The 12,979-nt window shown below is 37.8% G+C and overlaps 1 protein-coding gene across 1 annotated transcript in view; it reads left to right on the top strand.

Annotated features, from left to right (window-relative positions):
* Positions 1 to 12,979, top strand: part of LOC108284171 (zona pellucida binding protein) — a 121,165-nt gene that overhangs the window by 86,055 nt on the left and 22,131 nt on the right. Inside the window, exon 7 of the mRNA XM_017500823.2 lies at positions 8,971 to 9,148. Coding sequence (XP_017356312.1) covers positions 8,971 to 9,148 — 178 coding nt within the window. The remainder of the gene's footprint in view (positions 1 to 8,970; positions 9,149 to 12,979) is intronic.

Genomic DNA, 12,979 nt, shown 5'->3' on the forward strand with positions numbered 1-12,979 from the left:
CACATTAGGGCCACAGAGAGCAGTTACTGATAAGAAAAGGTAAGCAGCTTTACATAGTTTTGAAGACAAACTGGCAGTTCTATTTACAGAGGCCAAGGACAGTAGTTATTGTAAGGAGAATGGGGCAGCCATTTCAACTTATCTAAAAACAGTTTTGCATTTTATAAAATAGTTTTGCTCTGGTTCTGGCTCTAGGCCAGCACAATATCACACAGCTAGTGCTCGACTTAGGACCATGATTGATTCCGACAGACCGGTCGTAACACGAAAGCTCTCAGTGGAAAAAAAGGGATTCTGCCAACAGGCTCCCACCTCACAGATTGAATACCAGGCCACACATACAAGCTGAAAAGGCCAGGCCCCTTCTTGCTGCATAAGGCATGAATCCCCAGTGGCTCCACCCATTTCCCAGTGTGCAGGCAGGCCCCCAGTCTGTTGCAGGCATGCACAGACAAGACTTTGCATCTGCACAAAAGCCTCTGATGTAAACACTTGTGGGGCGGGTCAGATATTTTCCAGGGATCCTCCCTTACTTGCCTCCTGCATCTATCACTAGGTTTTCTCAGGTCTAACTTCATTTAGGATTTTTTATTTTTTATTTTTGCTTGTTTGTTTGTTTTGGGCATGGGATATTAGGAAGCTGAATGATTAGGAATGTGTCTCCTGACACTTTTAATTATAGTTTCAAATTTAAATGCAATTAATTTCATAACATATTTATACATATTTTGAGTATCCTTTATCTGAAATGGTTAGAACCAGAAGTATTTTAGATTTCAGATATTTTCAGATTTTGAAATACGGAAAGTCCTCCCTTAATTTCATCAATAGGATTCTGCAAACTTCAACCTTAAGCAAAATGACATATAACAAAACAAATTTTATCACAGGCTAAATGCTGTAAACAAGGGTCAAGTTCCTTTGGCATATTTCTGGTTATAAAAATATCACCATATATCTAAATAAAGACCCAAAACATTTCTAATATTATACATTGAAATAAATGTGAGAAATGTGTATATTTCAGAAAGAGTAACAAAAACAAGTATGATAATTATTTGCTTGTTCCAGTTCAGTGTAACAAGTGGCTGGACCCTATTCAGGTAGCTCAGGGCTCAAGGTGGAAACCAGCGCTGTACAGGATTGTACGTTGCGTCACAGGGTGCTCTCACACACATCCACATTCACTCCTTGGGGGATAATTTAGCCATGCCAGTTAATGTAACTTGCATCTTTGGAATGTGGGTGGAAACCAGAGTACCTGGAGAAAACTCATGCAGACATGGGGAGAACATGCAGACTTCACATGAACAGTGGCCTAGCTAGGAAGCATTATTTTCTCTTCAACATTATAACAAAATGACATTGAAAGAAAGGACATTATTTGAGGACCTGCTGCATTTGCCTATATGTATAATGAGATATCATGCGGATGGGACCCAAATGTAAATAGAAAATTTAGTTATGTTTTATATATACCTTATTCTATGGGTCCCCACTCCACAGGCCTCGGACCAGTACCAGTCCATGGCCTGTTAGGAAGCAGGCCACACAGCAGAAAGAGAGTGGCAGGAAGCAAACGTTACTGCCTGAGCTCCACTTCCTGTCAGATCAGTGACAGCATTAGATTCTCATTGAATCACAAACCCTATTGTGAACTGCACATGCAAGGGATCTAGGTTGCAAGATTCTTATGAGATTTTTTTTTTTTTTAATTGTACTTTAAGTTCTGGGATACATGTGCAGATTTTGCAGGATTATTGCATAGGTACACACATGCCATTGTGGTTTGCTGTCTCCATCCCCTCATCAACTACATCAGACATTTCTACCAATGTTATCCTTCCCCAATGTCCCCACCCCTCGCTGTCCCTTTCCTAGCCTCCTATCCCCCAACAGACCCCAGTGTGTGATTCTCCCCTGTCTGTGCCCATGTGTTCTCATTGTTCAACACCCACCTATGAAGGAAAACATTTGGTGTTTGGTTTTCTGTTCTTGTGTCAGTTTGCTGAGAATTATGGTTTCTAGATTCATCCATGTCCCTACAAAGGACACGAATTCATCACTTTTTATGGCTGCATAGTATTCCATGGTGTACATGTGCCACATTTTCCTTGTCTAGTCTGTCATTGATGGGCATTTGGGTTGGTTCCAGGTCTTTTCTATGGTAAACAGTGCCACAATGAACATATATGTGCATGTGTCTTTATAAAAGAATGATTTATAATCCTTTGGGTATATACCCAGTAATGGGGTTGATGTGTCAAATGGAATTTCTATTTCTAGATCCTTGAGGAATTGCCACACTGTCTTCCACAGTGGTTGAACTAATTTACACTCCCACCAACAGTATAAAGGTGTTCCTATTTCTCCACATCCTCTCTAGCTTCTGTTGTCACCAGATTTTTGATGATCGCAATTCTAACTGGCATGAGGTGGTATCTCAATGTGGTTTTGATTTGCATTTCTCTAATGACCAGTGATGATAAACAGTTTTTTCATGTTTCTTTGAAAACATGATAAAGGTCTTCATTTGAACACTATCTGTTCATATCTTTCACCCACTTTTAAATGGATTTGTTTCTGTTATATCTGCTTTAGTTCTTTGTAGATTCTGTATATTAGCCCTTTGTCAGATGGGTAGATTGCAAAATTTTTTTACAATTCTGTTGGTTGCCTGTTCAATCTGATGATTGTTTCTTTTGCTGTGCAGAAACTCTTAAGTTTAATTAGATCCCATTTGTTGATTTTGACTTTTGTTGCCATTGCTTTTGGTGTTTTAGTCATAAAGTCCTTGCCTATGCCTATGTCCTGAATGGTTTTGCCTAGGTTTTCTTCTAGGGTTTTTATGGTGTTAGGTCTTATGCTTAAATCTTTAATCCATCTGGAGTTATTTAGTGTAAGGTGTCAGGAAGGGGTCCAGTTTCTGCTTTCTGCACACGGCCAGCCAGTCTTCCCAGCACCATTTATTAAACAGGGAATCCTTTCCCCGTTGCTTGTTTTTGTCAGGTTTCTCAAAGATCAGATGGTTTTAGATGTGTGGTGTTGCCTTCAAGGCCTCTGTTCTGTTCCATTGGTCTCTATCTCTGTCTTGGTAACAGTACCATGCTGTTTTGATTACTGTAGCCTTGTAGTATAGTTCAAAGTCAGGTAGTGTAATACCTCCAGCTTTGTTCTTTTTGCCTAGAATTGTCTTGGCCATATGGGCTCTCTTTTGGTTCCATATGAAGTTTAAGGTGTTTTTTTCCAGTTCTGTGAAGAAGGTCAGTGGTAGCTTGATGGGGCTAATGTTGAATCTATAAATTACTTCGGGCAGTATGGCCATTTTTATGATACTGATTCTTCCTAACCAGGAGCATAGAATGTTTTTCCATCTGTTTTTGTCCTCTCTTATTTCCTTGAGCAGTGGTTTGTAGTTCTCCTTGAAGAGGTCCTTCACATCCTTTGTTACTTGTATTTCTAGGTATTTTATTCTCTTTGTAGCTGTTGTGAATGGGAATTTGCTCATGATTTGGCTCTCTGTTAGTCTGTTACTGATGTATAGGAATGCTTGTGATTTATGTACATTGATTTTGTATCCTGAGACTTTGCTGCTTATCAACTTAAGTAGATTTTGGGCTGAGACAATAGGGTCTTCTAAATATACAATCATGTCATCTGCAAATAGAGACAATTTGACTTCCTCTTTTCCTAATTGGATACCCTTTATTTCTTTTTCTTGCCTGATTGCTCTGGCTAGAACTTCCAATACTATATTGAATAGGAGTGATGAGAGTAGGTATCCTTGTCTAGTGCCGGTTTTCGAAGGGAATGCTTCCAGTTTTTGCCCATTCAGTATGATATTGGCTGTGCGTTTGTCACAAATAGCTTTTATTATTTTGAGATACATTCCATTGATATCTAGTTTATTGAGAGTTTTTAGCATAAAGGGCTGTTGAATTTTGTTGAAGGCCTTCTCTGCATCCATTGAGATGATCATGTGGTTTTTGTCCTTGGTTCTGTTTATGTGATGGATTGTGTTTATAGATTTGTGTATGTTGAACCAGCCTTGTATCCCCAGGATTAATCTGACTTGATCGTTATGGATAAGCTTTTTGATATGCTGTTGCATTTGGTTTGCCAGTATTTTACTGAAGATTTTTGCATTGATGTTCATCATGCATATTGGCCTGAAGTTTTCTTTTTCAGTTGTGTCTCTGCCTGGTTTTTGTATCAGGATAATGTTGGTCTCATAAAACGAGTTAGGGAGGATTCCCTCTTTTTGTATTGTTTGGAATAGTTTCAGAAAAAATGGTCCCAGTTCCTCTTTGTATGTCTGGTAGAATTTGGCTGTAAACCCATCTGGACCTGGATTTTTTTTGTTTGGTAGGGTATTAATTGCTGCCTCAACTTCAGACCTTGTTATTGGTCTATTCAGGGATTGAACTTCTTCCTGGTCTAGGCTTGGGAGGGTGTAAGCATCCAGGAATTTATCAATTTCTTCTAGGTGTACTGGTTTATGAGCATAGTGTTGTTTGTTGTGATCTCTGATGGTAGTTTGTATTTCTGTGGACTCGTTGGTGATATCCCCTTTATCATTTTTTATTCCATCTCTTTGATTCTTCTCTCTCTTCTTTTTTTATTAGCCTGGCTAGCAATCTATCTATTTTGTTGATATTTTCAAAAAACCAGCTCCTGGATTTATTGATTTTTTTTGAAGGGGTTTTTGTGTCTCTGTCTCCTTCAGTTCTGCTCTGATCTTAGTTATTTCTTGTCTTCTGCTAGCTTTTCAATTTTTTTGATCTTGCTTCTCTAGCTCTTTCAATTTTGACCATAGTGTGTCGATTTTAGATCTTTCCTCACTTCTCATGTGGGTATTTATTGCTATAAATTTCCCTTTAGACACTGCTTTAAATGTGTCCCAGAGATTCTGGTATGTTGTGTCTTCATTCTCATTGGTTTCAAGGAACATTTGTTTCTGCCTTCATTTCATTGTTTATCCAGTCATCATTCAGGAGCAAGTTGTTGAGTTTCCATATAGTTGTGTGGTTTGGGGTGAGTTTCTCAATACTGAGCTCTAAGTTGTGTGCACTCTGGTCTGAGAGACTGTTACGATTTCTATTCTTTTGCATTTGCTGAGGAGTGATTTACTTCCAATTATGTGGTCAGTTTTAGAGTAAGTATGATGTGGTGCTAAGAAGAGTGTACATTCTGTGGTTTTGGGGTGGAGAGTTGTGCAGATGTTTATTAGGTCTGCTTGGTCCAGATCTGCATTCAAGTCCTGGATGTTCTTGTTGGTTTTCTGTCTCGTTGTTCTGTCTGATATTGACAATGGAGTGTTAAAGTCTCCCACTATTATTGTGTGGGAGTCTAAGTCTCTTGTAGGTCATTAAGAACTTGCTATATGTATCTGGGTGCTCCTGTATTGGGTAAATATAAATTTAGGATAGTTAACTCTTCTTGTTGCATTGATCCTTTTATCTTTATGGAATGCCCTTCCTTGTCTCTTTTGATCTTTATTGATTTAAAGTCTGTTTTATCAGAGAGTAGGATTGCAACCCCTGCTTTTTTTTTGCTCTCCATTTGCTTGGTCAATCTTCTTCCATCCCTTTATTTTGAGTCTATGTGTGTCTTTGCATGTGAGATGGGTCTCCTGAGTACAGCACACCAATGAGTCTTGACTTTTATCTAGCTTGCCAGTCTGTGTCTTTGGATTGGGGCATTTAGGCCGTTTATATTTAACATTAACATTGTTATGTGTGAGTTTGATCCTGCCATTTTGTTACTGGCTGGTTGTTTTGTCCATCAGTTGATGCAGTTTCTTCATTGATTCATTGGTCTTTACAATTTGGTACATTTTTGCAGTGGCTGGTACTGGTTGTTGCTTTCCATGTTTAGTGTTTCTTTCAGAAGCTCTTGTAAGGCAGTTCTGGTTGTGATGAAATCTCTCAGCAATTGCTTGTCTGTAAAGGATTTTATTTCTCCTTCTCTTATGAAGCTTAGTTTGGCTAGATAGGAAATTCTGGGTTGAAAGTCATTTTCGTTAAGGATATTGAATATTGGCCCCCACTCTCTTCTAGCTTGTAGGGTTTCTGCCAAGAGAACCCCTGTGAGTCTGATGAGCTTCACTTTGTGAGTGTCCCAACCTTTCCCTCTGGCTGCCCTTAGCATTTTTTCCCTCATTTCAACCCTGGTGAATCTGACAATTATGTGCCTTAGGGTTGCTCTTCTTGAGGAATATCTTTGTGGTTTTCTCTGTATTTCCTGAATTTGAATGTTGGCCTGCCTTGCTAGGTTTGGGAAATTCTCCTGGATGAGAACCTGAAGAGTGTTTTTCAGCTTGGGTTCATTCTCTCCATCACATTGAGGTACACCTATAAGTGTAGAATTAGGTCTTTTCACATAATCCCATATTTTTTGGAGGCTTTGTTCATTTATTTTTACTCTCTTTTCTCTAATCTTGCCTTCCTGTTTTATTTCATTGAGTTGCTCTTTAGTCTCTGATATCCTTTCTTCTGCTTGATTGATTTGGCTATTGAAACTTATGTATGCTTCTTGATGTTCTCGTGCTGTGTTTTTCATCTCTATCAAGTCGTTTATGTTCATCTCTAAGCTGGTTATTCTAATTAGCATTTTGTCTAACTTTTTTTCAAGGTTTTTAGTTTCTTTGCATTGGGTTAGAACATGTTCCTTTAGCTCAGAGAAGTTTGTTATTATCCACCTTCTGAAGCCTGCTTCTGTCAATTCATCAAACTCATTCTCCATCCTGTTTTGTTCCCTTGCTGGTGAGGAGTTCTGATCCCTTGGTGAGCCCTTGGGGGAGGATAGGCATTCTAGTCTCTGTTCATTTCATCCTTTAGTGCTGGTTTCTTCCTATCATTATGGATTTATCTACCTTTGATCTTTGAAGTTGGGCATTTTGAATGGGGTCTCTGAGTGGACATTCTTTCTGTTGATGTTGAAACTATTTCTTTTTGTTTTTTAGTTTTCCTTCTAACAGTCAGGTCCCTTTGCTGTAGGACTGCTGCAGGTCCACTCCAGACCTTGCTTGCCTAGGAATCACCTGTGGGGTTTGCTGAGCAGAAAGGATTGCTTCCTGATCTTTCCTCTGGTAGCTTCATCCCAGAAGGGTGCCCCCCAGGTGTCATCCAGAGCTCTCCTGTATGAGGTGACTTTTTGGGTATACAGGGGTTGAGGAGCCACTTGAGGAGGCAGTCTGTCCCTTGTCTGCCTGCAGAGGCACTGCTGGGCTGTCACAGCCTCATTCCAGCTGCTGTGTAGGCTTCCTCTGGCTTTTGTTTACACAGGTAGGTTTAGACCCACCTCAGCAATGGCGGATGCCCTTCACCCCATCAGGCTCAATCGTCCTAGGTCGGGCTCAAACTTATGTGTTGGCTGTGAAACTCTCAAGTGAGAAGGCTTCAGTTTGCTTGTTTATGTGGGGGTGGGACCCACCCAGCCTATCACCTGTCTCTCTGCTTTCAGCGCCCCCTCTTTCTGGGGAGCGGGTAGCTCCGTCCCACAGGTGCTCTCGGTGCTAGTCAAAATGTCTGCCCAGATCTGTGCTGACAACCGGCGCTGGCTGGAGCTGCCACTCAGATCTGTGCTGTTTACTCACAGGCCTTTTCAGCCCGCTGGGGATCTCCTGGACTGTGGTTTGCAGAGGCCATGGGAGAAACATGGTATCTGAACCAGAGTGCTATTGGGGGGCAGGGGGACAGTCCCCGATCCTCCAGTCAGTTGCACTTCCCAAGTGAGGCAGCACCCTGCCCTGTCTTGGTTTATCCTCCTTGGGCTACACCCACTGTCCAACCAGTCCTATTGAAATGAACCTGGTACCTAAGTTGGAAATGGGGATATCACTCGCCTTCTACTTCAATCTCACTGGGAAATACACTCTAGAGCTGTTCTTATAAGGCCATCTTGGGGGAATCCCCCTTATGAGAATCTTAATGCCTAATGATCTAGAATGGAACAGTTTCATCCTGAAACCATCCTGCCACCCTGGTCCTTGCAAAAATTGTCTTCCATAAAACCATTCCCTTGTGCTGAAAAGGTTGGGAACCACTGCCTTATACACACAACCTGAAAATAATTTTATGCGATATTTTAAATTATGCATGAAACAAAGTTGTTTTATCATCCTCTGTGGGTGTTTTTGCATGGTCAAGTGTGGACATTATAGAAATTGTAATGGAAGGAGTGTAATTTACAAGATATTGGAAGAACTCAGTAGACATGAGGTGCACCATTAGTGGTTATAGATCAGCCTGTGTTGTCCATTTGTTCCTGCTCCTAACCAGATTGGAGGTGCAAGTTAGTATGGCAGAATGGAGTAGAACTAACTAGCTGGTAGCTGTTTGAAGTTATGACCATACCTCATACTTTAATGTGTAGATTGTAGCAGTCATAGAGAATAAGCCTCTTGTTAATTTTAGGAGGCAAGTCAGTCTAATTATTATAAACATAAAGATGAGTATAGATCAGATGATACTTTATTATTATTTAGACTTAATTTTTGAAACAGAGCTAAAAGTTGTAATATGTTATATTGTCTCATGTTTTTAAACTAAATTTTCCTTTGTGAAAAGAGTGAATGTTGTGCCTCAGGGTATGCTTCTTACAGATGCTTAAAATACATTTTTAAAGTACTATACATTTCTTACCATTCAATAAATTTCAAATAGCTTTCTTGATTTTACTCAGTTACTTATCCATATATTATTCAAAATACAAAGAGACCAAAAAGCTTGGTTATGTCTTCAAATGATTTTTTTGCATTGAAATTAGACGTACATTTAGAAATATTTGATGTGTATTAAAGACATCTTTTCAGTTTCTTGTGTTTTATTTATATTCTGTGAGTGCAAGAAAACGTAAAAACCTTGAGAGTTTGTTTTCCTCAAACTCTAACTCCACATGCATCCTTATTTGTTTTAAAATTATATTTTTATAGCTAATAATTTTTATCAAATTTTATTTATATTTCAGGCTAAAAATCTCATAGAGAGATTTTTTAATCAACAAGTAGAAGCTCTTGGCAGACGTGCAGAACCATTGCCTGAAATATACTACATTGAAGGTACTCTCCAAATGGTTTGGATTAATCGCTGCTTTCCAGGGTATGGAATGAATGACATGCAACATCCAAAATGTCCTGAGTGCTGTGGTATGTAATGAACTATGATTTCATGTTTTATATTAGCCTAAGTGAATGCCTATCACTTATTTTTACTATCATTTTGGTATTTTTTCATAGTTTATTTAAGGTAGTCTATTTGAAAAGACTATGTCAATCTAAAGATGTGAAATTAAAAACAGTCTGCTTGATTTTGGCCTTGGAATTAATATTACAGCAAGAGAGTTGAGGAGCATTAGGCAGTTTTCTGGGAGGAAACACAAAAATAGTTATGAGTCACTTAGAATTCCTTACCTTAAAAAGAGCCAAATAATATGTCTTTTGGAATCAATTATTGATGAGTTTAGGTTTGCATAGTCTATAGTAGATATCTTTGTGACTTTTTCCTTCCTTTTGAAATAAGTATATGAATTACTTTATTACCAATTTTTTTTTTCTATCTTTTGGTCCTAGCACTACAGGATCTGAGCTGCTCTCTGACATTTATTCTCTCTTTTTCTTCTTTACCATAGAAGAGACTTCTGTAGAGGCTATTGACTTAGGTTGAGCACATGAATTCAAAGTCTTCGCATTTTTATTATTGAGAGATTAATGGGCCAATTAATTTTCAGCCTTAAAAGACTTTAAAAATTTTATACTAATATCACTAAATTTATACCTGACTTTGTATGTTTCATATTGCCACAAGAGAATACTTAAGCCTGGAGAGTTTATGAAGGAAAAAAGTTTGTCTCATGATTATCATTGTTGAAAAGTTTGAAATCGGGCATTCAGTGGGGGCCTCAGTCTGCTTCCACCTATGGCAGAAGGTGAAGGGGAGCCTCAGTGTGCAGAAATCACATGGTGAGAGAGGAAGCCAGAGAAAGGGGGAGGTGCCAGGATCTTTTGTACAACCAGCTCTCACAAGAAACTAATGGAATTAGAACCTGGTCACCCATGAGGGAGGATATTAATCTATTCATGAGAGACCTGCTCCCCTGACGCAAACCGTTCCCACCATGCCTCACCTCCCAACCCACATTGGGAATTCTCAACATGAGATTTTGTGGGAACAAACAAACCATATCCAAGTCATGGCAATATCATTCTCATTTAGGCATTTCTGACTGTTCTTTACTCCTTTCTTTCTGCAGTTTACATTAGATTAAAACGCTTTTCATAAAATAGACCACTAAATATTCCTTTTAATTTGTTTTCTTTGATTTGGCTAGATTTATCTTTTAAATTTTGTGTGTGTGTTTTGTTATTGCTTAAACATATGAACTTTTACAAAAATATACTACAAAGGTATGTTAGGAAATATAATACAAATTAAATAAATAACTTCTAACTATTAACTTTGTAACTTTCAAGAATCAGTGATTATATATGTATATATATATATATATATGTGTGTGTGTGTGTGTGTGTGTGTGTGTATATCATATATAATATATATATTATATATATAATATATATTATATGTATAATATATATATAATATATATAATATATATTATATATATCATATATAATATATATATTATATATGATATACACACACACACACACACACACACACACACACACACATATATATATATATATATATATATATATATATATTGCTCCAGAACAAAGATAAGGATAAAGAAAATCATAGAAATAGCCAAAAAATAAACTGGAACATAGTAGTTTAGCTGTCTGTTGCATGCATTTTTAGCATTATTCAAAAAAGACTTAAACTAAAATTGTTAAAATATTTGCATCTCATTAATTATAAGTATTTTGTAATTGCCAAACATAGCTTTTTCAAGTGAAGTAGTAGATTTGAATGTCAGAATTACAAATAATTTTACCATTAAAATTTTTTTGTGTGTTTTAAACATTTGGGTAACAGCACAATTGTGATATTTTCTAATTTCACCATGTAATGAGTGTTAACTTATGTGCTGCACTATTTGATCAAGCTAATTAATTGTGTTATTCCCAAAATAAGAAGTATATGAGAAAATTTAACATGAATCTCAAAAATATTTTCTGTCTCTGAAATAGTATTTCGTTCTCCTGAATATTTGATCTCTGCCCACAGAGCTTAGATATTTAAGAGATGTATCCATGAAACAATTAGGGAACGAGAGACTGCTAAACTGAAGGGGAAAAAAATACATGAAGATTATATAATGAAAACTGAGTTAGTAGTGGGATAGATCACAGAGGTTCAATGTAATTATGATACGGCCTTCTTGGTGAGACATGTCTTTCAGTCTTGAGGTAGTTATTTGAGGTAGGATACCAGGATAGCAAGCACCATCCAAGCAACAACATGAATGAGCATCAGGTTTATGGCGGGTGGTGGGATTTTGCTTAAATAAAATAAAATTTATTTTTTGGATTTTATGGGCTCATCATCATTAACTAGTGAGTTGCCAAATTTTATTTTGTGCCATCTTACGGTTAATAAACATTTTAATGTACAATTATCTTTGTTTTAACATTTTTGTAAGTTATGAAGCAAGATTCAGTTACATTTAGGACTCCATAGGATAGTAATAATTTGTGTCAATTTTACAGAAGGCCATCACCCTAAAATTTTAGAAAAGCGTATAACAACTCAAAAAGATATTTAAATCATTCTCTGAATAGAAAATGATTTAATAAATTACCTTGTGTTTTAAATTAGGATAACACTAGTTAAAAGACAAAATTAACATACTAAATGAACTTAAAATCTGTTCAAGTATGCAACTGAATACTAGATAAAATAATGATGAGCTCATAAAATATATAAGATATCTTGTAAAATGACTTCTGTGTAGAATAAAAAGATATACCATGTTTATATTTAACAAACAAGATTGAGGACAAAGCTTGTGTATGACATAAGGGAAGTCCGTTTACTTTCTCAGTAAAGTAAATCTCAGTAGTAGATTAAGCATCAGATTTGTTCTTTTCCTTTGGATATCGTTTGTGTGTGTGTGTGTGTGTGTGTGTGTGTGTGTGTGTGTGTACACGCGCGCGTGTGCGCGTGGCAGTCTCGCTCTGTTGCCAGGCTGGAGTGCAGTGGTTCAATCTCAGCTTACTGCAACCTTCGCCTCCTGGGTTCAAGTGATTCTCCTGCCTCACCCTCCTGAATAGCTGGGACTACAGACATGTACCACCATGCCCAGCTAATTTTTTTATTTTTAGTAGAGGCAGAGTTTCACCATGTTGGCTAGGATGCTCTCAATCTCTTGACCTCATGATCTGCCCGCCTTGGCCTCCCAAAGTCCTGGGATTACAGACGTGAGCCAGCACACCCAACCTTATCATTCTTTAGCCATTTAAGTTTTATTTCTAGGTGGCAGACAAAGCCTGTTTCCTTATCAACTAGTGAAGACTTACCATTTCTACCTAAATTATTTTTCTTCTTCCTAACTTATTTAGTATTTTTAAATTGATTTATACTGAAAAGCTTCTCTGTGACTTCACATTTAGCATTGCTTATTATATACTTCATTTTATTAATCAGTTTTGGCACTTTAAAGAGCGTTTTAGTTAAATTTCTGAATTATCAATGTTTTATAATTTTATAAATTATATAATATACTACAACCAAAGATCAGGCAAATATTACATTGTTTTTAAAAGAATTTTGTTGGGCCGGGCGCGGTGGCTCAAGCCTGTGATCCCAGCACTTTGGGAGGCCGAGGCGGGTGGATCACGAGGTCAGGAGATCGAGACCATCCTGGTCAACACGGTGAAACTCCGTCTCTACTGGAAATACAAAGGATTAGCTGGGCATGGTGGTGCGTGCCTGTAATCCCAGCTACTCAGGAGGCTGAGGCAGGAGAATTGCCTGAACCCAGGAGGCGGAGGTTGCGGTGAGCCGAGATCGCACCA

The sequence above is a fragment of the Cebus imitator genome, unplaced genomic scaffold (genome assembly GCF_001604975.1).
Source record: "Cebus imitator isolate Cc_AM_T3 unplaced genomic scaffold, Cebus_imitator-1.0 Scaffold272, whole genome shotgun sequence".
Lineage (NCBI taxonomy): Eukaryota > Metazoa > Chordata > Mammalia > Primates > Cebidae > Cebus > Cebus imitator.